Here is a 27,415-nt window from a genome sequence, read left to right on the forward strand (position 1 = left end):
TGAGCCACAATGAGGCACAGGCACCTAAAAGCTGAGCCCAAGATTTCAGGTTTAAAGAGCATCTTAAAGGAGGCAATCAGAAGAGAGGTTTATGAAGGACATTCCAGGCTTGAGGCCTAGGTAGCTGAAAGCAAGGAGACCTCTGAGATAGACCGGGGTTATAGAATACTCACAGAACCCCTCCAGTGAGAAAGCAGGCCATTCAAGTCCACATCAACTCTCCAAAGAGCATCCCAACCCAGACTCATCCCTCTGTCCTATCCCTGTAACCCTGCAATTCCCATGGCCACTCCACCCTAACCTGTGCATCTTTGGACTGTGGGAGGAAACCCCCACAGACACAGGGAGAATGTGCAAACTCCACACAGACAGTCGCCCAAGGCGGGAATCAAACCTGAATCCCTGGCACTTGAAGCAGCAGTGCTAACCACTGAGCCACCGTGCTGCAGCTGAGGAGACTGAGAGGGGATATGATTTACATGTATAAAATTATGAGGAGCATAGGGAGTGGATATAAATTCAAAGTAAGATGCAGAACATTCAGAGGGAATGTGAGGAAAGTCTTTTTCACTCAGAGGGTGGAGGGAATCTGGAACTCAGTGTCTGTAAGGGCAGGAGGGGCAGGAACCCTCATCACATTTGGGAAGTATTTAGTCATCAACTCGCAATGCCAATTAACAATGATCATCATTAGATTATTAATTCCAGATTTTTGAAAAATTGAATTCAAATTCCACCACAGCAGATTTCAAACCTGCCATCCTTTTGAACATTACCAAGGTCTCTGATCCCAATGATGTTCTCACTCGGCCATTGCCTCTCCCAGTGAGTCCCCAGTGCACTCCCTCCATGGCAAGTATATCCTCTCTCAGGCAGGGAAACCAAACCTGCACTCAGTACTCCAGGTGTGGTCTCACCAGGGCCCTGGATTGTGCACTGAGTTATCCCTACATCCGCAAGCAGATTCTCTTGCAGTGAAGGCTCACGGACCATTTGCCTTCCTAACTGCATGCAGCACCTGCCTGTGTACTGGCCATAATCATATTGCTGTTAGTGGGATCTTGCTGTGTACACCTTCCTATGTTGCAATGACCACATTTCAACCACTTCATTGACTGCGAAGCTGATTGGATTGTCTTGGACATAGAGATTAATTGTCCTATCATTTGGCTGTGCCACTTTGTGCTCACAATATTCGAAAGACGCACCAACACCAGCATTCTCGACCAGGCCAACATCCCCAGCATCGCAGCACTAACCACCCTCGATTGGCTACACTGGGCTGGGCACATTGTCCATGTGACTGAGATAAGACTACTTGAGCAGGTGCTCTATTCCCAGCTCCAAAACAGCAGTTGATCCCCAGGTGGGACAGAGGAAGTGCTGCAGGGATACCCTCGAGGCCTCACTGGGGAAGTGCAGCATTCCTACTGACACCTGGCAGCCAGTTTCCCAAGACCGTCTAAAGTGAGGGAAGAGCATTTGGGAAGGTGTTGAGCATCTCCAGACTTACCTTCGGGAGAAATGGAAGCCAGGCAAAAGCAGTGAAAGGAGTTTGCTACCACGCCAATGTCCCACCCAGCCCTTTCCATGACCACCTCCTGCCCCAAGTGTAGCTGAGCCTGTGGCTGCACCATTGGTCTGTACAGCCACTTATGGACTCATCCTGAGTGTGGAAGAGACTCATTCTCATCTGTGAGGGACCGCCAATGATGATGATATTGATGATGAGAACTTAACAAACCATTTCAAAATGTGACTGAATCCCAATGGGACACAAGACAAGATGCTGTATTTCTTTGCTTGAACTTTTATTGGAAAATTATTTTACAAAAATTAATCTTCCAAAACGAACAGTCTTTAAAAAAAAAAGAAATCTATATTCTACAAAATGAAATGATCTATGTACAAAACATCACTGTACAAGGCTCTGGGACACAGCAGCCTTCCTTTCCCCCATTCAGCGGATTGTTGTCACTCGGGGTGGGTCCCATCAGCTTCTCAAAGTCACGGGACCCCTTGGCATGCTGGGAGCATGTGTTCATGACTGGGGCTGAAATTCATGTCAAGTGAAGTGGCAAAGCCCCTATTGAAACTCAGTGGGAATGGGAGTCGGGTGGTGGAGAGAAAGGGGGTGCAAAAGGCACCGGGTTCTCTACTGTCTGTTCTACATGCCCCCCCACCCAGGATGAAAGTTGCCTCCCCTCATCACCCCAGACCACGTGCCCTGATGTATCTGCATTGAGAGTGTTCAGAAGCCAGAAGAGCAGCACCCCCAGGGTTGTGACTTCACCCATCTCCCCACATGGCTCAGCATTCAGAAAATGCACCTTCTCGTTTTCAAGTTGCAAGGGAACAGAAAGATCCCAGGTTCGAAGCTCAGGGTCCAACTGCATCGCGTTGGCTCAGTCAGAGTAGTCTGGGGGTTTCTTTGGAGAGGTAGTGGGGGGGGGACTGTTGCAGGCAACTTCAGTGACCCCCCCACCTCCCAAGTCCAGGAATGGGGGAGGGTGATTACATTGGGCAAGAAACACAGTCCAGAGTCTCCACACTTGATCACCAGGCTCAGGCACCTTGTGGTCAAGTGACTCATTACCTGACTGCGCAGATTGGCCGCTCACTATCCTCCAGTGCAGTACTTCAGCAGCTGCACGATGCAGGGAGGTTGAGAAGTTGAGCAGACTGTTTGAAGTGTGGCAGGGTCAGGCTTGCAAAACGAACCTGAATTTCCCTGCGCCGCTTGCCCCTTTTGAAGGCAGTGAAGGGGCAAAGATTTAATGGAACACAAGTCTTTCTTGCCCCTTTCCCTGTCGCGTTCCCCCGCCCCCCCCTCCCCAAATCACTGCTACTGGCCCAGATTGAACACAGGTTTCCTCAAACTGTTCTGTTTGATTCACCTAAAGCCCCAGTTGGTCTTTCGAACTAAACAAGGACTCAAACTGAAAAAAAAAGTCCACACAGTAATAAATAGTTTAGAAGCCTGTTTGATGCAAAGTAATCACAAAACACTTGGCTTTCCTGTACACGGTGCACCAAAAGAGACAGGACAAAGCAAGGAATCGACTCCGCCAGAATTCATCCCTGAGGTGACTCTGAGCGACTGATATTCAGCTCATGGATCCAGCTGTTGCACAGCTATTGCTACATGTTTCACAAAACCTTTCCTTTTCCCTAAAAAGTGCTCGTTATCACTGCCCTGATATTAAGGAATCGATTTTACAAAGACACACTCCATGTGGTGGTGGGGGGAGGGGGGTGGAGTTGGATAAGGGGACATAGTCTGTGACATGTGCAGCTAAGATTATCTTGATAGCTACTAGGAGTGGACATCTGGAAATCCACTCTCGTGTCCATTTTAATGGGGCTCAAACCCCCCACCCCACCTCTACCCCCAAAATCAAGCGCCTTCAAGCGACAGGGCGCCTGACTCTTCACTCTGGCACATTGCTCTCAATTTGTATTTTTCCCCGAACTTCGGATTAAATGTTCAGAAACGGTCCTGGAGAGTGAGGCTTGGTAACAGAAATTGGCAGGACAAGTTGGTTGTTTTGGTGACAGAATGTATCTCTCTCAGAAGCTCACACAAGGGGAGACCCTCGATCCCAAGGGAGATACAATCCACCAATTAGAACGTGCCGAACAATGGTCCAACCAATCTCTGAAGGATTCGCCCGAGTTAACGTCCACCACAAGGAGAGCTACAGACAAGTCTGGGTCTATAAATGCAAACTGGAAAAGTGGTTAAATCCCCTCCATGAAACCGCATGGTACAGTACTTAAAGATCTAAGTGCAAAGCTGATGTCGTATTGTAATCTCAACAATGGAGGGAGAGTCTCATCTGGTTTTAACCCCCGAACTCCAGATGGAATGGGCAGTGCTAGGACCATCCTGTAACCTTTCAACCCAAGTCCTCCCCTATGTCTCTAACTGACACCCCACCCCTCACCTCAGGTTCATGGTCCAGGGGAACCCCACCCTCCTGAAACTAGGGGCAGTGGTGAAGGTATATCCTGATTTTGGTCCGAGGATCAGGAGGCTCTGCTCTGCAGGGTTTCCAGGGAGCTCAAGGATATTTTGGATCGGGAAAAGCACAGGAAGAGCTTTCTGTTGCAGACCAGCCGACCTCCCGACCAAAAGGGATTACAGTAACTGCTGATCACTCCAACAAGATTATCTACATCTCGGCCCTGAAAAGTCAAGTCAATCTTTTTATCTCGCTCTCTTCTTTCTTTCATCACATCCGTCCAGCGGAGTCAAAAAGTTTTCAGAGGGGGCCTTCCAAATTCTTTTTCCAGTGGTCCCCTCAGGGATTGGCCGAGTGGCCCTTCCCCAGCTCCTGAGAGTTCATCTCCACCGAGGCATGCGGAAGATGGCCATAGTGTGCATGAAGAAGTTGAGAAAGGTCCAGTACCAGACTGGCCAACGCCTTCGGTCCCACTCCTCAACCTGGAACATCAAAGACAGCAACGTCATTGGAAAGAATACTTACACCTTCACTTCCTTTGGCAAACCCATTCACTGAGACACAACAACCATGAATTTCCAATTGTTGACACAAAACTTAAGAAATATCGAAAATAGGAACAGGAGTAGGCCATTCGGCCCTTCAAGCCTGCTCTGCCATTCATTATTGTCATGGCTGATCATCTGACTCAGTCCCCTGTTCCGACTTTCTCCCCATACCCTGGGATCACCCCTCATTCTTCCAAACTGCAGTCAATATCATCCTAACTGATCCAGTCTCTCTTTATACCTCAATCCCACCATCCCAGTCTGGTAATCTCTCCACATTATTAAAATCTTACTGTCTTCAATACTTGCTTTTTGTTGCCAAAACCTTGTGTCACATTTCTTTCTCTCAGAATTTACCATCATTAATGGCTCCTCTCGATAATTTCCTGTTCAGTTTGCTATGTCAACAGTCACGGTGTACTTTCTGTCCCTAGGCACTAGGTGTCTCTGTGAAGCTCATACGCCTGATTTCAATTTCCTTTCTATTCTGTTTATACATCAAATGTTCAAGGCAAAGGTTACAAGTTATTACCAAAACATTCAAATGTTATTAAAATACTCCAGGGAACTTAGATGAACTTATATTCGGGACATGTTCAGACAAATATTACATTGCCAGCAGAGTAAACACTGTGAATATAAGATTTTTTTTTACTCCCTCACACACTGTAACTCAATGTCAAAACCAGCTGCCCATCCTGTGGGTGAGTTTTACTCACTGCGATGTTCAGAATGAACAGATTCACTGCGTGAACATTCTCTGGAGAAGATTCCTGGTCACTAGACTGGTTCACAGACAAGCAATATCTCTGTTTTAAAATTCTCAGTCTAGTTTTCAAATCTCTCTTATCCCTCCCTATCCAGCCTTAAAACCCTCCAGGTCTCATCCAGTTCCTACTTCTTGTCCTTTCCCTGATTTTAATTATTCCACCATTGGCACCCAATCTTGCAGCCACTTCCCTTCCTAACCCTCTCTGCCCTTCTCCCTCCTCCTTCAATGCTAATGTAAAACTCTGATCACGGCAAACTTGATCTGATAACTTGCCCGAGAACCACGTTACGAGGTTAAAGGTGCTATTCGAATGCAATGTGTTGTTGAATCGTTGCATTTCTGTGCAGTGTATACATGAGGCACTGTCCAGCTCGCTATTTGGAGAACAAAACATCAGGTCAGATTTTAGTGGGGACAGCTTGTTTCTCTATCACTCTGCTCCCAGCAGCACACATCAGCCTATCCCCTGCTTCACTCAGCAGTTCCCAGCAACACCATGGCCCAGTGGTTAGCACTGCTGCCTCACAGCACCAGGGACCCAGGTTCAATTCCAGGCTTGGGTGACTGTGTGAAATTTGCATGTTCTGCCATGTGCCTACATGGATTTCATCCCACAGTTCAAAGATGTGCAGGTGAGGTGGATTAGCCCATGGCAAATGCTGGGTCATGGGGTTAGGGTGGGGAAACTGGATCTGGGTGGGATGCAGACTTGAAGGGCCAAATAGCCTTTTTCCGCATTGTATCATAAGGAACAGGAGGTGGCCATCTGGCCCCTTGAGCCCGCTCCCCCCATGGCTGATCTTTATCATGGACCCAGCTCCACTTACCCGCCTGCTCACCATAAACCTTCATTCCTTTATTGTTCAAAAATCTCTCTTTGCCTTAAAAACATTCAACGAGGAAGCCTCAGCTATTTCCCTGGGCGGGGAATTCCACAGATTCACAACCCTCTGGGTGAAGAAGTTCCTCCTCAGCTTAGTCTGAAATCTGCTCCCCCTTATTTTGAGGCAATGCCCCCTAGTTTCACCCTCCAGTGGAAATAACCTCCCTGCTTCTCTCTTATCTATTCCCTTCATCATTTTATGTTTCTGTAAGATTCTCTCCCCCTCCCCCACCCATTCTTGTAAATCCCAATAAGAAAAGTCCCAACCTCTCCTCATAAACCACCCCCGTCAACTCTAGAAACAACCCGGTGAACCCCTCCAGTGCCTTTCTCAAGTAAGGAGACCGAAACTCTGGGGATTCTAAACTAAAACTTCCAAGAGAAAGCAATTCTTTTGAGTATTTGTTATGGTTTGACACAATGGGAGGGACTGTGCATTTAAAGATGTTTAAATTGCACAGAAGGCTGGCAGAGTGGGGGTAGAGAGGGAACTCAACTCCTGAACCGCAAACTACCAGCCGCCTGCTTCTTGTGATGACAATCAATTTGTTTATGAGCGAAAGGCTGGGCTGCATTGGATTGGGCCGGTGCCTAGAGGCAAGCAAGTGGAGAGGGAGTCACGAGACAATCAGGCAGCTGCCCAGTGAGTCAGAGACTAAAAATAAACCCATGTATATAGAGAGTTAACCAGGTCAAAAGCAGCATAGCTCGTAAAACTACCTAGCACAGAGAACGGCGAGGCACAGCGCTCACAACTCCAGCACAAACAGAAACGTACATTTCTGTAGCGCCTTTGGCAAGACATTGGCCCAAGGTGTTTTCACAGAAGTTTTAACCAAGCAGACACTAAGATATGGGGAGATACTGGCATTGAAAGCTCGCTCAAAGAGCTGGGTTTTCAGCTGCACCTTTACGGAGGAGAGAGAGGAAGATTTATTCTGACACTCCAGGCACAGCCTTGCCCCTGATGTAAAGGGTCGTGTAACACTATCTCACAGAGGGTTGGAGGGGTGGGGGGGAAGAAACCCCAAACCCCCTCAGCCTCCTGATCAATCCCTAAACCAGCATCGCATGAACAAATTACCCAAGCCTTTTCTGACATTTCAGCTTGTGGGATCTTGCTGTGTACAACTTGGCTGCCGCATTTCCTATGAGAGCAGTGCCGACCCTTCAGAGAAGTGCCTCACGAAGCTGAGAAGCTCTTTGAGGCAGCAAAAGGCGATACAGAAATGCAACTCCTTATTTCCTGGCATTCCGCAATTTTGCTCGGCACAGGGAGGTTATTTTACATTTAACTCACATCGGAGCTGATTTTAAAGCTTATTTATCAAGATACTACAGACTTATCAGATTTTGTTTGTGCAGGGCCTGAGGCACAGTCTGCGTGAACCCAGCTACACTTCAGATTTTCAATTTAGTTGTCGCTGTCAGAGATCGGTCCAAGGGAATTCTACGGGGAATGGGAATTCTTGTACAGATCTGTGTATCCAAGATGCATGAACAGTAGGAAGCACATCAAATTATTCCATTCCTATGCCGTTTCATTCCAGGGTCTCTCAAAATGGCTTAAAGCTCCCAACAATTGCAATTACTTGAGGATTTTTTAACCAATCCATTCCACGGTCTAATCCCACTCCACGTTTTCTGTTCTACCATTCAAGGATCAGGGAGGTGAGTCAAGAGTTAAGGATTTGGATGCATAATCCAGACTAGAATTGCAGTATGTGTTGTGGGAGGGTGGGGAATTGTCAACTGTGCTCAAAGGCTGGAACGAAGATGAAAAATAAGGAATGGACCGTTCAGGGAGGTTGGAGCTGTACAGGACCTTGGTGAGGCCACAGCTGGAGTATTGTGTGCAGTTCTGGTCTCCGCACCACAGGGTGGGTGCAGAGGAGATTCACCAGGATGCTGCCTGGGATGGAACATTAAGCAGGGAAGGGGGATTGAGGTGTGTAAAATGATTAGGGGCATGGACATGGTGGACAGGAAGCAGCTCAGTTGAAGGGTCAGTAACCATTTTAAAGTGGAAGGTAGGAGGTTTAGAGGGAATTTGAGGAAAGTGTTTTTTTAGCCAGACGGTGGCGGGGGTCTGGAATGCACTGCCTGGGAGGGGTGTTGAGGTGGGAAACCTCACAATGTTTAAAAAGCACTTGCAGTGTCATAGCATTCAAGGCTGTGGGCCAAATGGAACTGGTGTAGATTTCAGGTTAAATCGCAGGATTAGCCTTGATCATATTGAATGGAGAAGCAGACTTGATGGGCTGAACGGCCTTTTCTGTACCGTCTGATTCTTTTAGCCTATTGAGCTTGCTCCACCATTCGATACAATTGAGGCTGATCACATGGCTTCACTCCACGTTCCCCACCACTACCCATCTCCCTCAGTTCCTCAGAAGACCAAATATCTCTCTGAAGCCCAGTCATAAAATGTATTCAACACAACAAATACTGGAGATCACAGCGGGTCAGGCAGCACCCGTGGAGAGAGAGCAAACTAATGTTTCACATCTCGATAATTCTTCAAAGAAGAGTCACCTAGACTCTTAGTTTGCTCTCCCTCCGCGGATGCTGCCTGACCCACTGGGATCTCTAGCATTTGCTGCTCTCAGTACAGATTCCAACGTCTGCAGCAATTTGCTCCGACCTTAAATACATTCAACAATGAAGCACAAGCAGTCCTCCGGATAGAGAATTCCGACATTTCACAACCCGTTTTGAGTGAAGATATTTCTCCCTAATTTCAATCAAATGGCAGGGAAGGTGAATCTTTGAAAAGATCCCACGACACGTTATCTTGGAGGGACATAAAGTGGGGTGTTTTTCCCGATATCCTGACCCACATCCGTCAATTCAGCTGGAGTTGAGATTGGGTAAAGAGACAGAGATTGGAGACAGCTGGAGGAGGTTGGGTAACTCAAATTGGCCTCAGCACCCCGAGAGAAGTGAGGTGAGGGGGTGGTGATGGCAAGGAACGGACAATTTAAAGGGGAGGCAATGGCTTAGTGGTATTATCGCTGGACTGTTAATCCAGCGACCCAGGTAATATTCTGGGGACCCAGGTTCAAATCCCACCATGGCAGATGGTGGAATTTGAATTCAAGAAAAAAAATCTAGGACTCAATGGGTCAAATGGCCTATTTCCACAGTGCATGGATTCTGTGACGACCCATGAATTGACCATTGAAAAAAACACATCTGGCTCACTAATGTTGTTTAGGGAAGGAAACTGCCACCCTTACTGAATCTAGAGATGTACAGCATGGAAACAAACCCTTCGGTCCAACCCATCCATGCCGACCAAATATCCCAACCCAATCTAGTCCAGCACCCAGCCCATATCCCTCCAAACCCTTCCTATTCATATACCCAACCAAATGCCTTTTAAATGTTGCCCTCTGGGTAATTAGGGATGGGCAAAAAAGCTACCTAGCCAATGATGCCCTCATCCCATGGATGAATAAAGGAAATCCATGCAGTCTCCCAATGTGGAAGAAAGCAGTCATCGACCAAGGAACGCAGTCTTGGACTCGGCAGTGATGCTCCTCACACTTCAATAGCCAGGCACATCCCAGAGGTTCACACAGGCACAAGGGTGGACCGCTGTGGGTGAGGAACTGGAGAGAGAGGGGAACACTGAGTCCCGAATCGCTGGCTCTGTCAGTGCTCTGTGTGTGTCATTATAGAGAAAACATCAAGACACAACAATCTTCTTTAATCCGAAACCACATCCCAAAATAAACCGACTTGTTTTTATGGTGCATGTGGATTTTCAAAGAAAAAAAATGGAAGTTGCGTCAGAGGTGGAGTAAAGTTGTATTTGTTTTTATGTCCTAGTCATCTCAAGCACCCTGCAGGAGTGTTCAGTGGCCTGTAAGTTGGCATCTCTTTTGTAATTCAAATCAGTGCAAAACATTCAGGGTCCCCCCCCGATGCCTCTCAGTTACTGAAGGTGGTGATTGTTCTACTAAATAATCTATGACATTACTGATTATGAAACTGAAAGCTAGGCAGGAGGGGCTGGACCTGGGTTTATCAAAGTGTCCCCATCTCTGCCATTTTTCCTTTTATTGGTTAATGGGAAATGGATGTTTCTGGCTGGGTGATTATTTATTGCATATTCCTAATTACCTTGGGGGAAGTGCTGGTGAGCTTTCTTTCCTGAATCTCTTCAGGGTATAGGTGCACGCACAATGTCCTTAGGGAGGGAATTCCAGGATTCTGACCCAGCAACACTGAAGGAACGGCGATTTATTTCCAAGTCGGGACAGTGAGAGGCCTGGAGGGGAACTTGCAGGGGGTGGTGTTCCCATCTGCCTGCTGCTCTCATCCTTTGAGATGGAGTAATGGTGGTGGGTTTGGAAGGTGCTGTTGGATAACCTTTAGCAAGTTACACTGCCTGTACTGCAAAATGAGACTGACTGTCACAGCAAACAATGTCACGGCTACAGGTGAATTCAGGAACTACAGGTCATGGGCAAAACTCACCAAACCATCCAGAACTAATGTGGTCTGCAACACACACAGACACAGACACACACCGAGACACACACACAGACACGCAGACGCACACACACACAGAGACACGCAAACAGACACAGATGCACACACATAGACACAGACGCACATACACAGAGACACACACAGACTGACAAGTGCTAGGAGAGCAGACAGCAGATAGTCCCTCCATGGGGAATATTACACCTCCTGCCTCACACCAGCCTTAAATCACAGAAACTAGCTCATTGACTGGCCCTAGCTGAAATCAGGTCATTTGGCAAACTGAGGACTATTAAGACTTGCATTTCTGTAGCACCTTTCACAACGTCAGATGCCCCACAGCACATTACAGTCATTGAAATACTCTTTGAAGTGTAGTCATGTTGTAATGAAGGAAAAGGCAGCAATCATTTTCGTAGAATTTCACGGAATCAGCTCATCGAGTCCACACCAACCCTCCGAACAGCATCCCACCCCATCCCTGTAATCCTGCATTTCCCCATAGCTAACCCATCTCACCTGCACACCCCTACACACTATGGGGCAATTTCCCATGGCCAATCCACCCTAACCTGCACATCTCTGGACTGTGGGAGGAAACCGGAGCACCCGGAGGAAACCCACACAGACAGTCACCCGAGGCTGGAATCGAACCCGGGTCCCTCGTGATGTGAGGCAGCAAACTCCCAAATGGAAAAATGTACCAATGACCCAAATAATTTTATTTTTTGCTTTGATTGGCATTATTTGAGGAATTACCATAGCGAGCATTACTGTGGAGACACCTGGGTTTGCTGGGTGAATAGGAGTTGTTGTTTCCCCAGTGCTGCCTGTGGAGATAGGGCAGGGTGACAGTGCGGGCACATGCTGTCATACAGTATTTACTGTAAATTGGCCCATCCTCGTGTGAGGGTCTCAGGGCTGCACATAAACAACCTCTTAACACACTCACAGTGAACACTTAATGATGGAAGAGAAAATGAAGAGGAAATGAACCAGCAAAGCTGATAATTGGTGGAGCTGGCCCTTTAAGCAGGGGCTGCAACCCCATACATTTTGGAAGCTTTGACATTCTGCAAGTTATCAGTCACAACAAAGCAATCCAGAGAGGCAAATCCAACAGAAACCATAAACTCAACAATGAAACTCATAAAACCTCAACAATAATCCTGCCTCCAGTCTCCAATTGCATTTTTATTGTGCCAGGTATTTTCCCTTCCCTCTTTAAAACTCTGAAGCTTCCTGCCCCTCATGTAAGTCATCATCTAACTCCTGGGCGACAATCATTGAACAATACAAATGTGAGTGATCAATTCAAATTAACCCCAGCCTTGTGATTTTTTTTTTAAAACGCTGGTCTCAGTAATAAATCTGTCATGAGTCAGCATGAATCTGTGAAGAATTGATTCTTAAAAGCCAACTGATCTCAGCGTTGTCCCTTCAAGAAAGGCTACCTGCATCCCTTGGGCATTCCAGACCCATATGTGACTCCAGTCCCATACCAAAGGGCCTGGCCTTGTAAGGAAGGGAAGACTCACAATGGTCAGGCAATAAAAGCAAGTTTCAAAACTAGCAGCAAAAGCAGCCAATTTACAAAGGCCCTGTTGATCTGATTTGGTGATGTTGGCTGAAGGGTGAATGAACCCATACTCTGTATTTTAACCCCTGTTAACCTTGTCCCGGGTGTGTTTGATGGGGACAGTGTTGAAGGAATTTTGAGTTAGAGTTTAAAGCGTTGGGAGGGGTTTTCAACTATGTTCATCCCATGCTGTCCCTGTCCCAGGAGCGTTTAATGGGGACGAGGTTGAGGGAACCTGACTTTTTAGTTCAAGAGAGTTGAGAAGGTGAATGTTGGCCAAGTTATCAGGGAGAATTAGAGCTTAAGGCCTGTGTTTTCAATTTGAGTTTCTCTGAAGGATAGAATCAGGTCCACAGTGGGTAAAATCATCCCCCACTCTCCCAGGTACTGAGTTCCATAACCAGTAGCAAAATGCCTAGATTGGATTTGGAGAAGTGATGGCCTAGTGATATTATTGGTGGACTGTTGATCCAGAGACCCAGTTCTGGGGACCTGGGTTCAAATCCTGCCATAGGAGATGGTGAAATTTGAATTCATTTTTTAAAACAAATTTGGTATTAAAAGCCTAAAGGTGACCATGAAACCATTGTCAATTGTTGGAAAAACCCATCTGATTCACTAATGACCTTTAGGAAAGGAAACTGCAGTCCTTACCCAGTCTGACCTACATGTGACTCCAGACCCACAGCAATGTGGTCAACTGTTAACTGCCCTCAGGGCAATTAGGGATGGGAAATAAATGCCAGCAACGCTGTCACCCCATTGATGAAAACAAACCCTTGCTCTTTGGCACTGAGTCCAATTGAAGAGATGCGGTGGATCAGGAAAGAACGCAAGGCCGACTCACCCTCTCCATGTGGTAGGTGTGCAGTTGGTCTGCCATCTGCCGGAGTTGGATCCCAATCTGCCGGATGACGGCCTCATCGTCCCCATCCTCCTGCACAATGTTTCCACCTCGTGATGTGAGCGGTGAGGCGACTCCTTCCTCTGATCTGACGGTCTGTATCTGCCGGGAGCCACCTGGAGAGAGACGCACAAGAGGTTGAGGGCAGGCCCACCAACACTTCACACTGTCCTCAAGCCTACCCCTACAACCCTTGCACTGCTGCCAGATGGGACGGTGGAATTCACAACAACTTCCATTTCCATAGCACCTTTTAACACAGCAACCTGTAGGATACAGAGGCCACTCGGCCCATCGAGTCCCAGGAGGGCGAACAAAACAAAACTCAATGCTGAAGCACATGAGATAGATGGACCAATAGCTCAGTCGAAGAGGCAGGTTTCCAGGGAGTGAGATGAGTGCAGAGGAGGAAATGTTTCTGGGAGGGAGTCCTAGATCTCGAAGGCCAGGCAGCCGAAGTCATGGCCACCAATGGTGGAGTAATAAAAACCATGAAGCACTCGAGGCCAGGGTGAGACAGATGTGGCTATCTCAGAGGGTTTTGAGGCTAGAGGAGGTTAGAGAGAATGAAAGCCATGGAGTGACTTGAAGACCAAGCTAAAAGTTATAAATTCAAGGCTCAAGACTTTGTTCTGCCAGTTCCATGACTGCCACTCAATCAGGTTGTGCAACCAGACAATATGTTTCACAACCTGTTCATCCACATTGGAAATGAGCAAGCAGCTCTTAGCCTAGCACTACAACTCACAGTTATTAAAAATCATATCACAATGACTCATGGACAACTTTTCTTACGTTCGTAGCGAGCTTGCCTCTGAGTCAAAAGGTCACCGCTTAGAATCATATTCAACAAACTTAAAACACAAGCTGACTGTCCCAGTGCAGTACAGAAAAATAGGAAGCACCACACTGTCGGAGGGTCGGTGCTGAGGGAGTGCCGTACTGTCGGAGGGTCAGTGCTGAGGGAGTGCCGCACTGTCGGAGGGTCAGTGCTGAGGGAGTGGTCACTGTCAGAGGGTCAGTGCTGAGGGAGTGCCGTACTGTCGGAGGGTCAGTGCTGAGGGAGTGCCGCACTGTCGGAGGGTCAGTGCTGAGGGAGTGGGCACTGTCGGAGGGTCAGTGCTGAGGGAGCGCCACATTGTCGGAGGGTCAGTGCTGAGGGAGCGCCACACTATCGGAGGGTCAGTGCTGAGGGAGCGCCACACTGTCGGAGGGTCAGTGCTGAGGGAGTGCCTCACTGTCGGAGGGTCAGTGCTGAGGGAGTGCCGTACTGTCGGAGGGTCAGTGCTGAGGGAGTGCCGCACTGTCGGAGGGTCAGTGCTGAGGGAGTGCCACACTGTCGGAGGGTCAGTGCTGAGGGAGCACCGCACTGTCGGAGGGAGAGTGCTGAGGGAGAGGGCACTGTTGGAGGGTCAGTGCTGAGGGAGTGGGCACTGTCGGAGGGTCAGTGCTGAGGGAGTGGGCACTGTCGGAGGGTCAGTGCTGAGGGAGTGGGCACTGTCGGAGGGTCAGTGCTGAGGGAGCGCCACACTATCGGAGGGTCAGTGCTGAGGGAGCGCCACACTGTCGGAGGGTCAGTGCTGAGGGAGTGCCGCACTGTCGGAGGGTCAGCGCTGAGGGAGTGCCGCACTGTCGGAGGGTCAGCGCTGAGGGAGTGCCGCACTGTCGCAGGGTCAGTGCTGAGGGAGTGCCGCACTGTCGCAGGGTCAGTGCTGAGGGAATGCCGCAATGTCGGAGGGACAGTGCTGAGGGAGTGCCGCACTGTCGGAGGGTCAGTGCTGAGGGAGTGCCGCACTGTCGGAGAGTCAGTGCTGAGGGAGTGCCGCACTGTCGCAGGGTCAGTGCTGAGGGAGTGGGCACTGTCGGAGGGTCAGTGCTGAGGGAGCGCCACATTGCCGGAGGGTCAGTGCTGAGGGAGCGCCACACTATCGGAGGGTCAGTGCTGAGGGAGTGCCACACTGTCGGAGTGTCAGTGCTGAGGGAGTGTCACACTGTTGGAGGGTCAGTGCTGAGGGAGCGCCACACTGTCGGAGGGTCAGTGCTGAGGGAGTGCCGCACTGTCGCAGGGTCAGTGCTGAGGGAGTGCCGCACTGTCGGAGGGTCAGTGCTGAGGGAGTGCCGCACTGTCGGAGGGTCAGTGCTGAGGGAGTGCCGCACTGTCGGAGGGTCAGTGCTGAGGGAGTGCCGCACTGTCGCTGGGTCAGTGCTGAGGGAGTGCCGCACTGTCGGAGGGTCAGTGCTGAGGGAGTGCCGCACTGTCGCAGGGTCAGTGCTGAGGGAGTGCCGCACTGTCGCAGGGTCAGTGCTGAGGGTGTGCCGCACTGTCGGAGGGTCGGTGCTGAGGGAGTGCCACACTGTCGGAGGGTCAGTGCTGAGGGAGTGGGCACTGTCGGAGGGTCAGTGCTGAGGGAGTGCCGCACTGTCGGAGAGTCAGTGCTGAGGGAGTGCCGCACTGTCGGAGGGTCAGTGCTGAGGGAGTGCTGCACTGTCGGAGGGTCAGTGCTGAGGGAGTGCCGCACTGTCGCAGGGTCAGTGCTGAGGGAGTGCCGCACTGTCGGAGGGACAGTGCTGAGGGAGTGCCGCACTGTCGGAGGGTCAGTGCTGAGGGAGTGCCGCACTGTCGGAGAGTCAGTGCTGAGGGAGTGCCGCACTGTCGGAGGGTCAGTGCTGAGGGAGTGGGCACTGTCGGAGGGTCAGTGCTGAGGGAGCGCCACATTGCCGGAGGGTCAGTGCTGAGGGAGCGCCACACTATCGGAGGGTCAGTGCTGAGGGAGTGCCACACTGTCGGAGGGTCAGTGCTGAGGGAGTGCCACACTGTGGGAGGGTCAGTGCTGAGGGAGCGCCACACTGTCGGAGGGTCAGTGCTGAGGGAGTGCCGCACTGTCGCAGGGTCAGTGCTGAGGGAGTGCCGCACTGTCGGAGGGTCAGTGCTGAGGGAGTGCCGCACTGTCGCTGGGTCAGTGCTGAGGGAGTGCCGCACTGTCGGAGGGTCAGTGCTGAGGGAGTGCCGCACTGTCGCAGGGTCAGTGCTGAGGGTGTGCCGCACTGTCGGAGGGTCGGTGCTGAGGGAGTGCCGCACTGTCGGAGGGTCAGTGCTGAGGGAGTGGGCACTGTCGGAGGGTCAGTGCTGAGGGAGTGCCGCACTGTCGGAGAGTCAGTGCTGAGGGAGTGCCGCACTGTCGGAGGGTCAGTGCTGAGGGAGTGCTGCACTGTCGGAGGGTCAGTGCTGAGGGAGTGGGCACTGTCGCAGGGTCAGTGCTGAGGGAGTGCCGCACTGTCGGAGGGTCAGTGCTGAGGGAGTGCCGCACTGTCGGTGGGTCAGTGCTGAGGGAGTGCCGCACTGTCGGAGGGTCAGTGCTGAGGGAGTGTCGCACTGTCGGAGGGTCAGTGCTGAGGGAGTGCCGCACTGTCGGAGGGTCAGTGCTGAGGGAGTGCCGCACTGTCAGTGGGTCAGTGCTGAGGGAGTGGGCACTGTCGGAGGGCCAGTGCTGAGGGAGTGGGCACTGTCGGAGGGTCAGTGCTGAGGGAGTGCCGCACTGTCAGTGGGTCAGTGCTGAGGGAGTGGGCACTGTCGGAGGGCCAGTGCTGAGGGAGTGGGCACTGTCGGAGGGTCAGTGCTGAGGGAGTGCCGCACTGTCGAGGTGCTGCCTTTCAGATGAAACTGAAAACCCACTTGTTCTCTTGGTGGATATAAAAGGATACCAGCTGTGGTGGGGATGTTCTCCCTGGGCTCCTGGACATTATTCAGACCCAAAAAACAAAACCCTATTGAGATGATTTGTTAATATCAGGCGCAATGGGAATGTGAAAGATCTTTTAGTGACAGAAACTAAAATGTTCACATATTGACTCTCTGGGAAAGGCACTTATTCTCTCCATCCCCATGTGTGAAGGTATCTGTGGACAGTCATGTTTCTGTGCATCACATTATGTGTCCTTTCCACAGGGGTTAGGACCGATCACACGCAGCCGTGACCTATTTACCGACACATTTCATAACCTGTTACTCGGTTAGTCATAGACTTCCCCACCATCTGTGGCAATTGTTCTCAGAGTTCCTGTTGACTGAAGTCGAGACAGATCAAACTGGCTTCGTGTTGCTGAGTGTATCCTGTCCTGGAACACTCTGGATAGGTGCCAGTTACAGAACTTCACAGTAGCCAAACCTCTGATTATCAACCTGTCCTTTCTAAAATTAGGCACATCTTGGTGCCCGATAAACTTTGGTCCCAATGTGGCCCATTCAATTTCTTTTGTCACCAATGTGCATCTTACAAAGAGGCCTGATTCAATGATTGCAAGCACAGGTAATAGAATCGCTGTTTGTTCTTCAGTCCCTTACAATTGGCTGTGAGGAGGGTTGGGGGTTGGGGGGGTGTGGGATGTGTTGATGCAGTGTGCAAGATGCTCACAGTTTAATTGCACTTTGAAAGGAGTAGCAGCAAAAAGTCTGAACAGCCTCGAAGCTGGGGAACTAAACATTGGAAAGTGGGAATTGCATTTCCCTAGCACCTATCAACTCCAGAACACACCCTGCCCCCAACCCCCCCAAAAAAAAGCTGTCTGCCTGGGACCATGAAGCACTTTCAGAGTGCAGCTGACAGACGAAATGCTGCAGGCAATCAGCGCACAGCAAGATCCCACAATGCAGCAGCAGAGTTTGGGGGGTGGGGTGAGGTCTGATGCTGGGGGCACCCAATGCATTTGGACATCGAGAGATGGCAGTATCAGAGTCAGCCCGCACTGCAGCTTGCTCCAGGGCCCATGATTTTTGACATGTCCCTGGGGGATGTCGATGGCGAGATGCCCAGAGACAGAGCAACCTGACCCTGCAGCAGCTGCTGACTTCAGGATCTTCTGCTGTTTATGTGGAATCTGTACTTTTAGACAATGCTGTACCATGGAAAATGCCAAAAGCATCCTGTCCCTGTGGCTGTACAGACACGTTCTCCCTCAGGACTTACAAATGTCTTCTCTCTGTCCCGAGATGCCAGGACTGAGACGTTACAACTGCTGGAGAAAGCTCAGCAAGATTGGACTGCATTCTTTGGAAAAGACATGACTGAGAGGGTGACCTGACAGATGTTATGAAAGGGAATCGTCAGGGTAGATGGAGAAGGTGTTTCCATTGTGTGTGAGAGCATCATCCGTACAAGACAGTCACAGGAAAAACCAGTTACCTTTGTCCAGAGTGTGTGGAACGTATTCCAACAGTTACAGGCTAATGAGACAAATAGCAAAGAAACATTACAGAGGAAATTCATGGAGAGAGATTGGATAGACTGGGGTTGGTTTCCTTGGAGCAGAAGAGACTGAGAGCGAGCTGATTGAGAGGTATAAAATGATGAGGGGTGTAGATTTTTCCCCTTGATGGAGAAATCAATGATCAGGCAGGGGGGGCATGTAGATTTAAGGGGCAGGATGTTTAAGGGGATATGAGGAAAAGCTTTTCCCCAAGAGGAATCCAGAACTCACTGCCTGTAAGGGTGGGAGAGGCAGATTTAAGAAATATGTGGATGTGGATTTGTGATGTCAAGGCAGAAGGCTATGGTCTAGAAAGGGGGATTAAAATAGGTAGGTGAATATGTGTGACTGGCAGAGACCGATGGGCCGAAGGACCTTTCTGTGTACTGTATGATATAATGAAACTGGATAAACACATAACAAAGGAAGGAATAGAAAGATAGAGAGAGAGAGACAGAGAGAGAGAGAGGGGGGGAGAGTAGGAGGCTCAGGTGAAACACAAACACCAGCACTGAGTAACTGGGCTGACTGGTCTATTTCTGTCCTGTGAATATACCATCGTGTACGTACGAAGATGTTTTGGAGGGAGTGTCACAGGATGGGGCGAGGGGTATCATATCCCACCAGCTCCTCAGGAAACCACCAGACCCCTTAGTACATGGTAATTCCAGTCTTTATAACGCACCCTCCCAGCTCCAGCTCCACTGGTGCACTGTGGGGGCGGAAGGTGAACCCTGAGACTTTCACAAAGTTTCACTCTCCCAGCGGCGCCCCTTTAAAAACGTTCTTCACCAACTGAATATTTTAAACTTTGAGGAGAATGTGTCACTCCTCACTGTGCCTTATACAGCTGCTGATACACCCTCCCAGGGCTAGACCCTTTCCCAAAACACACTCTGTACACACCACCAAAACCCTTTCCCCCTGACCCCATAACCTCCCCATCTGCCCCCTCTAACCATATCCTACCCATTATCCCAATACCCTCTCCAATCTCCCAATATCCTGATCCTCCTCCAATCCCCTCCTCATCTCCAATATCCTCCCACTGCCCCCATAACCTCTCCCTCTACCCACACCCTCCCCATTCCCCAATACCCTACCCTTCCCTCTCAAAACCTCACCTTCCTCCCTAATATTCTCACTCCATAACCCCCTCTCTCTACTCATAACCCCATATCCTCCCCATCCTCTAATATCCTTGCCCTCCCTCCCATACCCTCACCCTCCCCCAATTCCTCATTCAGTACCCATTCCCTCACCCTCAGCCCAATACGCTATCTCTCTCCCCTCCAATATCCTCACTCTCTTGCTAAACCTTCACTATTGCCCCCAAATAGCCCCCCCCCCAATATCCTCTCTTCTCCCAATACCTTCACTCTCGCCCAAGCAGCATCTCTCCCCTCCCTCAAATATCCTCCCCTCCCGCCCTCCCATATCTTCCCTCTCCACTCAATACCCTCATATTCCTGTTTCCCTCTCCTCACGGACTGTACGACCTGCTGAGTTTCTCCAGCATTTCCTTGTTCTCAAGTTCAGATTTCCAGTTTCACTAAGGACTCAGGTGCCACAGACAAATATTGTAGTTGAAAATATCACACAAGCTGCCAGCCTGCTCACCCTAAAAGCCTCTAGAAATAAAGTTATATTTTCAGAGCGGTTTGTGGCACTAATTAATATTCAGAGAGGAGAGAGAGAGAATGGGGCATGTCTGAACTTGCCTGACATGGTACAAGACGATAGGAGCTCACAGATCAACCCAGAGCTACCTATCGATTTCTGTTGAACTCACTCTGAATGTCCCCTCTCCTCCTGAACAGACTCGACTCGGGCTGGGCAAGCAGACTTTTAGGAGTGGCCAGCATGATCGCGAATACAGGTGGGTTATTTAGCTATGGGAAATATCACAGGGAAAAGGGCTGAGAGGGACAGCTATATCCGCTCAGGTGATGCTCCAGATGAGAGTGCACCCCCCCCCCACATTAGGTAGAGAACCAGGCTGGTTACAGGTTCAATCTCCACGCCCCCACCCCCCAGCACCGTCCACCAGCCCTCCCCACCTGCTCTGAGCAGTCCATCTGGAAAAGGAAGGGTGCTTTAATCACCGTCTGGTGATTCCTACTGAAACCTCTGTTGAGGACGTTGGTCTGGGGTCAGTTCTGGCAAACCTGCCATGCCTTTTGCAGCTGAATAGCTGCCCGCCACACTGATGAGATTTCTGTGAAATCGGTACTGTTAATTCCTCCCCGCATCTCCAAACAAAACAAGGGAGGTCATGTTGGCAGACAGGTCAAAGGCACCTCGCTCCCTCCACCCCCACCCCCACCCCCACCTACCATAACCAGGTATGAGACAAGACTTTGGTGGCTATTTGACTATGGGAAGAATCACAACCTTCCATGGTCAGACAGCAGGGCTCACACAGGAAGGGGGGCCACTGTGCAACCGAATCGCTGGAGTCAGAGATGCCCCACAGAGTGGACTCTCAGTGCCAGCCAGCAGCTTGTGGGACAGGGAGAGAGAGAGAGGAAACAGAGTGTCCAAAAGATACTGTGCAAACTGGAGTCTTACCGGGAAATGGGGTGTTGGTGGAGGCATTCATCCCACAGGTCAGCTGGCCCCTGCAGCCTGAAGTAGTCACTGAGGAGTTATTGTATTCTGCCTGGCACCTGACAGAATGGGCACAAAAGTTGGTGGCAGTGCAGTTGGTGAGGCTTGACTGAACTTCCCTCGGGATGTGTTCCTGCGTGTGTGCATCAGATGAGTTTCCGTCATCGAACGGTTTGGCCATGCTGCTAACAACCTGCTGGAAAACAAACAGCACAGATTAACGCCAGCGAGGCCTGCATTTATATACTGCCTTTCACAACCTCAGGTGGTCATCCATTTAACATCAATTATGTACTTACTTTAAAGATGTTGAAATTTTGGATGGTACAAGAACCCACAAGTTGTTCATAGAATCACGAAGCAGGCCATTCAGCCCACATTGACCCTCTATACAGCATTCCATTCAAACCCATACCTCCTCCTTATCCCTGTAACCCTGCATTTCCCATGCCTAACCCACCTAGCCAGCACACTATAGGACAATTTCTCATGGCCAACCCACCCTAACCTGAACATCTTTGGACTGTGGGAGGAAACCGCAAACCCGCACAGACACGGGGAGAATGTACAAACTGTACACAGACAGTCACCCGAGGCTGGAATCGAACCTGGGTCCCCGGCAGTGTGAGGCAGCAGTGCTGACCACTGAATCACCGTGCCACCCCTAGGCCACAGACTGTCCACACACCACTTACTGCTGCCAATGAAAGGGAACTCACTTTCTCGACTGAAAAGGACAGTGTTTTTACTGTGAACTGTTCCCCAAAAGGAACTCCTTTGCTTAACATCAGTGTACAAAGTGTTCTTAATCTCTGTCAAGCGCTGCGCAGAGATGACAAACAAAGTTGCAGCCTTTGTTGCATATTATGAACAAAACGCAGGCAACCCCCTGACGCCACAGTTTCTGTCTGGCCACTGTAGCAAACGTGGGATACCCTTAAAAGGGGAACCTAGCTCATCCTCACTATTTTCTACCACCCTCTCACGGGTTGCCCCCTTGGTGGGCATGGGTCAGCAGTGCTAACCCGCTTAGCATTACTTGTGGGTGGGCTTCAACTGTGTGTAGAGAGCTGGCTATTCAACTACAGAAAGCGTCACTTCACTTGACATGTGCTGCCTGGGGCAAATTCAGGCCCCTACACAGAACCTGTGGCTGATTCCATCTGCAACCCCCCCCCCACCAAAGGCAGTAGAGTCTGGAATCAGGAAGTGGGTTGTCACAGAGTCTGCCGCTGCAGGGAGGGAGCGTGAGCAGAGGCTGGGTGGCAGAATGAAGGAAATGGCCAAAATAAAACCCAATGGTGACATGGGAAGGAAGGCAGCACACACTGAGCCGTCTGTGCTGCCTGACAGGACGGTCAACAGGGAACAAAATAAACAAGCAAGAAGTTACAAACGATGTTGGGAGAGGTAGAGGGCGATGGGGATTAATTGCAGCTCTTTCAAACAGCCAGCATTCACAGAGATGGACCAAATGGCCTTCTGTTTTGTATCAATCTATGCCACATTGAATTTGTGGCAATCCTGGTCACCAAATTAAATTTACAAAAGGTAGAGCGAGCAAATTCATTTTATGTTGCATTTCGGGCTGCTGGGGGTGTACTACCATTGGCACCAAACTGCAACAACATCCCCACCCCCACCCCACCCACCCCCCAACCCCGTTTACAATTCCAAATTCTAATCTCAGTCATGGCAAAACCAAACTTTCTCTTTGACAGTTTAAATAAGGATTAGAGCTGGGATTAAGCAAGTGATTTGGATAAACAAACTGAACCACAGTGGTACCCACACCTTGGTGTTTCAGGTAACAATTCTCTCATGGAGGGGTTGCTTCGGAAAAGGTTCCTGCTGGCTCAGGCAGTGTTTAGGGTGGGTTCAAACCTCATCCCGCACTGATGTCCAGTACACAGCTGGCGGGAGGAAAATTACCCTCTAATCGCAAGGAGGTGAGCAGGATACCGCCCGCAGTCGAATAGCCGGCTGAGACTAGCTTGGCCCTGGTCAGTTCAGAAGTGGAATGGGATGTGGTGGCATTAAGGAATGAAACTAGGGGGCATGCATTTAAGGTGAGAGGGGGCAAGTTCAAAGGAGATGTGAGGGACACAGAGAGTGGTAGGAGTCTGGAACCCACTGTCAGGGATGATAGGGGCATTTAAGGGACTTTAGGATAAGCACATGAATATGCAAGAATGAAGGGATATGGACCAAGGGCAGGCAGAAGGGGTTAGTCTAATTTGGTGTCATGCTCAGCACAACGTCATGGGCCAAAGGGTCCATTTCTGTGCTGTACTGTTCAATGTTTCATAGTAATAGAAACAGGAGTAGGCCATTTGGCCCATCAAGCCTGCACTGCCATTCATTAAGATCATGGCTGATCTATCCATTGTCTCAGCTCCTCCTACCTGCATTTATCCCCATAATCCTTAATTCCCCTACCATGCAAAAACCCTTCCAATTGTGTCTTGAATATATTTAATGAAGCTGCCTCTACTCGAACATTAAGAACCAGGAGCAGGAGTAGGCCATCTGTCCCCTCCAGCCCGCTCCACTGTTCAATAAGATCAATTGCTGATCTTTTCAAGGCCTCAGCTCCACTTACCTACCCTCTCACTGTATCCAATAATCCCTTTATTGTTCAAAAAATCTCTACCTTAGCTTTAAAAACGTTTACTGAAGCAGCATCAACTGCTTCCCTGGGCGGGGAATTCCACAGATTCACAACCCTCTGGGTGAAGAAGTTCCTTCTCAATTCAGTCTTAAATCTGCTCACCCTAATCTCAAGATTATGCCCTCTTGTCCTAGTTTCACCTGCCAGTGGAAACCTCCTTTCTACTTTATCTTATCTATTCCCTTCATAATTTTATATGTTTCTACAAGATCTCCCTCATTCTTCTGAATTCCAGTGAATGTAATCCCAATCTACTCAGTCTCTCCTCATAAGCCAACCCCCTCAACTCCAGGATCAACCTGGTGAACCTCTTCTGCACCCCCTCCAGGGCCAGTATATCCTTTTTTAAGTAAGGAGGCCAAAATGGCACACAGTACTCCAGGTGTGGCCTCACCAGCACCCTGTACATCTACAACATAACCTCCCTGTTTTTAAACTCCATCCCTTTAGCAATGAAGGATAATGCTCCATTTGCCTTCCTAATTACCTGTTGTACCTGCAGATCAACCTTCTGTGATTCATGCACAAGGACACCCAGGTCCCTCTGCATAGCAGCATGCTGCAACTTTTTACCATTCAAGTAATAATCTTTTTTACTGTTACTCCTACCAAAATGGATTACTTCACATTTATTAACATTGTATTCCATCTGCCAGACCTTTGCCCACTCACTTAAAGTATCTATGTCCTCCACACACTGTGCTCGGCCACTCAGTTTCATCTGCAAACTTTGGCACACTACACATGGTCCCCAACTCCAAATCATCTATATAAATAGTGAATAATTGTGGTCCCAACATCGATCCCTGAGGCACACCGCTAGTTACTGATTGCCAACCAGAATAGCACTCATTTATCCCCAGTCTTTCAATCAATCCTCTGTCCATGCTAACACTTTACCTGTAACACCACACATCTTTATCTTATGCAGCAGCCTCTTGTGGGCACCCAGTGGTTCCTTACAGCTTGCAGAATTTCTAGCAGCGATGTGGAGGAGCTGGTGTTGGACTGGGGTGGAAAAAGTTAAAAATCACACAACACCAGGATATAGTCCAAGAGGTTTATTTGGAAGCACTAACTTTCGGAGTGCTGTTGGACTATAACCTGGGTGTTGTGTGATTTTAAAAACTTTCTAGCAGGGTTGTATCAGCTGCTGAGTTTGGGGGGGGGGGGGGGCAGGCCCAACAGGAGGCAAGGTGGGAGGGAGTAAGCGGCGCACATGAACCTTTCAGGGGATGGGGTGTTTGGTGCTGTGCGAGGAGGAGGCAAGGCGTGCTGCAGATCCCGCAGCAGCCCACAGTGGGCGCCCTCCCCTCCCCTCTCTCTCTCTGTGCCACTCTCTGGGTTGTTTGCAAACAAAAGCTCACATGTGAAGCGAAGCACTTAAAGCGGCACTGTCTCCTTCAAAACAAAACAAAATTGCAGCACACGGTTCGTTAAAAATGCCAGCCAGGCGTCAGAAGATGCGCTGTTTCCACCCAGAATTCTGACCGGTTCGTTTCTTAAATGGCAAAGGGAAAAATAAAGCATGGACCGAAAATAAAATCAAGAGCGGGGCAATTAATTCCAAGCCAACTTTTTAAATGTAATCTCAGTGGAAAGGCTGAATCTCGATACTTTCTTTATCTAACGGTCATTGAGGGGGAGAAAAAAAAACATGAAAAGGCACAGGAGGGGGGAGAGAGAAATAAAGGCATTATTACCGCTTTAACAGTCAGATTCTCACGCCAAGAGATGACATGACACGCTTAAAATGAACATCATCAAAAATAATAACATTTGGGAAGGAAAATCATTTGGTGTAAAGCTTATCGCAACTATATAACTGAGATTAGAAGTCAGGACTCGTAAATAAAACATATTACAGTAAGCAAACAGGGACAATGCTCAGCACTTTATACAAATTTCTGGCGATCTCAATATTCCCCATTAATTTTCCACATTCTGGCCTCAGACAATCGCACGGACCTTAACTGCACTTTTTCCAAGGAATTATCAATCGGGAATAAATCGTTACGTGTGGAAGCCTCTCCAACCTTTTGAGAGTAACATTGGGACTAACAGTCTCCCAGACGGCGAAGCACTAAATATCCCAGATCGGTTACAAAACCAAATCATACATTTCACATCACGCTGAAACTCACCTGCGATCGGCTCCACTTTTAAAACACCATTGCCCAGACAAACAGCCTGTCTCTCCAGCTGTCACTCTTCACAGGAGATTGTGAGGAAGAGGGGGAAAATAAGTGAGCGTTAGATTTAAAATCTCAATCGCGTCAAAAGAACATTCACTTTCAGTGCAATTTCAGGGACACGCTGATTCATTGAAACCTACCAGGAGGCAAACCCCTGAGCACAAAATCAAATCCAAAATCCCTTTCCCTTTCAGGACTTTTTTTTTCAGGGGATTGTGGATTTTAGATGTAAATTGTTGCTGTTTCTCTCTGTCTCTCTCTGAGAGCTGCTCGGATGCAGTGAGTCATTCAGAGTCCATGAAAAAACCTAACTGAATTCGCTCTCAGCCTGCCCTGTGTCACACACTACCCCTGACGTAACGCCTTGTCTAACAAGTTAGGGCTTGTTGCAGAGAGGGAGATTCCCCTCTTAAAGGGCCAGAGTCCCTGTTTGGCACTGCACTCCCCTCTCCCCACCCCCCACCAACACCTCCCTCTCGGTCAACTCTGTGGAAGCCACATTATCATCACCACCCTATCTCCCCCCTCCCTTTCATTTTTGTGAGGGATCTCTCGTCCCACTGTGGTAGTGTCCCTACCTCTGAGCCAGGAGGGCCTGGGTTCAAGTCCCACCTGGTCCAGCTTTGACAAAGGGTCAGTTAGACTCGAAACATCAACTCTTTTCTCTCCTTACAGATGCTGCCAGCCTTGCTGAGATTTTCCAGCATTTTCTCTTTTTTGATTTCAGGTTCCAGCATCCGCAGTAATTTGCTTTTATTTGGTCCAGAGGTGTGGTGGCTTAGTGGTTAGCACTGCTGCCTCCCAGTGCCAGGGACCCAAGTTTGATTCCAGCCCCAGGCGACTGTCTGTGTGGAGTTTGCACATTCTCCCTGTGTCCTCCCACAGCCCAAGGATGTGCTGGTCAGGGTGGATTAGTTAAACTGTCCATAGTGTGCAGGCTAGGTCATGGAGAAACACAATGTTATCGGTGTGGGTCTGGGTGGGATGCAGTTTGGGTATGGATTCAATGGGTCAAATGGCCTGCTTCCACACTGTAGGTGTGTCCTAATGTCTCTGAACATGGTGATTTGGGAAGTATGGAAAGTAATCTTCCAATGATTTCTGTAGCTCAGAGGGGGTGTCTGTGCATTTTGTTGTTCCACAAATAGCCAGCTCACTGACACCCTTAAAGGTTTACTCAAACAACGCAGTGACCATTCAATCAGCTAAACCGCCACCAGGCCCTCTCCTAGCACTGGGAGGAAAGGGGGAGCAAGCCCACACAGATAGACTTGTTTATCTCCTCCCGTAGAGTGTGATTGCTCGGCCCGACACGAGTGTGTGGACTGACTTGATCACCACCTTCGGAGGTGAATCACAGGCAGGTACCTCCAGCCCAGTCATACTGCACATCCTGTTTACAATTCCGTCAATGAGCTTTCAAACTGACCCTTCCCTGTCGGATTCCCTCCTAAAGGTGCTGGCACCTTACTGTGAGTGAGGGTCATCTCGGGTAGGAGTTTCGATTGATTCACATACAGACTGCCCCCTGGTTATTGAAGGGTCCA

The 27,415-nt window shown here is 49.4% G+C and overlaps 1 protein-coding gene across 3 annotated transcripts; it reads right to left on the reverse strand.

The window, feature by feature from the left end:
- Positions 1 to 1,795: 1,795 nt before the first annotated feature.
- Positions 1,796 to 26,179, reverse strand: LOC148135981 (uncharacterized). Of its 3 annotated transcripts, none has more exons than XM_087984141.1 (5): positions 26,009 to 26,179; positions 25,818 to 25,883; positions 20,964 to 21,195; positions 13,092 to 13,264; positions 1,796 to 4,447 (listed from the first exon to the last, which is right to left on the reverse strand). In XM_087984141.1, the coding sequence occupies exons 3-5, from the start codon at positions 21,181 to 21,183 to the stop codon at positions 4,346 to 4,348; spliced, it is 495 nt and encodes a 164-aa protein (XP_087840267.1). In that variant the 5' UTR covers positions 21,184 to 21,195; positions 25,818 to 25,883; positions 26,009 to 26,179; the 3' UTR covers positions 1,796 to 4,345. The 3 variants fall into 3 exon arrangements, with proteins under 3 accessions (XP_087840267.1, XP_087840266.1, XP_087840268.1); XM_087984140.1 differs by having other exon boundaries at positions 20,964 to 21,198; XM_087984142.1 differs by lacking the exons at positions 25,818 to 25,883; positions 26,009 to 26,179 and adding an exon at positions 24,574 to 24,688.
- Between the last annotated feature and the right edge of the window lie 1,236 nt (positions 26,180 to 27,415).

This window comes from Chiloscyllium plagiosum, unplaced genomic scaffold (assembly GCF_037043375.1).
Source record: "Chiloscyllium plagiosum isolate Xiang-an unplaced genomic scaffold, Cpla_swu_hap1 HiC_scaffold_47, whole genome shotgun sequence".
NCBI lineage: Eukaryota > Metazoa > Chordata > Chondrichthyes > Orectolobiformes > Hemiscylliidae > Chiloscyllium > Chiloscyllium plagiosum.

What these genes read in the sequence shown, in the direction of transcription:
- LOC148135981 (XM_087984141.1), bottom strand. Translation starts at nt 21,183, where the DNA reads ATGGCCAAACCGTTCGATGACGGAAACTCATCTGATGCACACACGCAG. An exon ending in CACCAACACCCCATTTCCCG is followed by an intron (nt 13,265 to 20,963) that starts GTAAGACTCCAG and finishes GTCTCTCTCCAG; the next exon opens with GTGGCTCCCGGCAGATACAG. An exon ending in ACACCTACCACATGGAGAGG is followed by an intron (nt 4,448 to 13,091) that starts GTGAGTCGGCCT and finishes TTGATGTTCCAG; the next exon opens with GTTGAGGAGTGGGACCGAAG.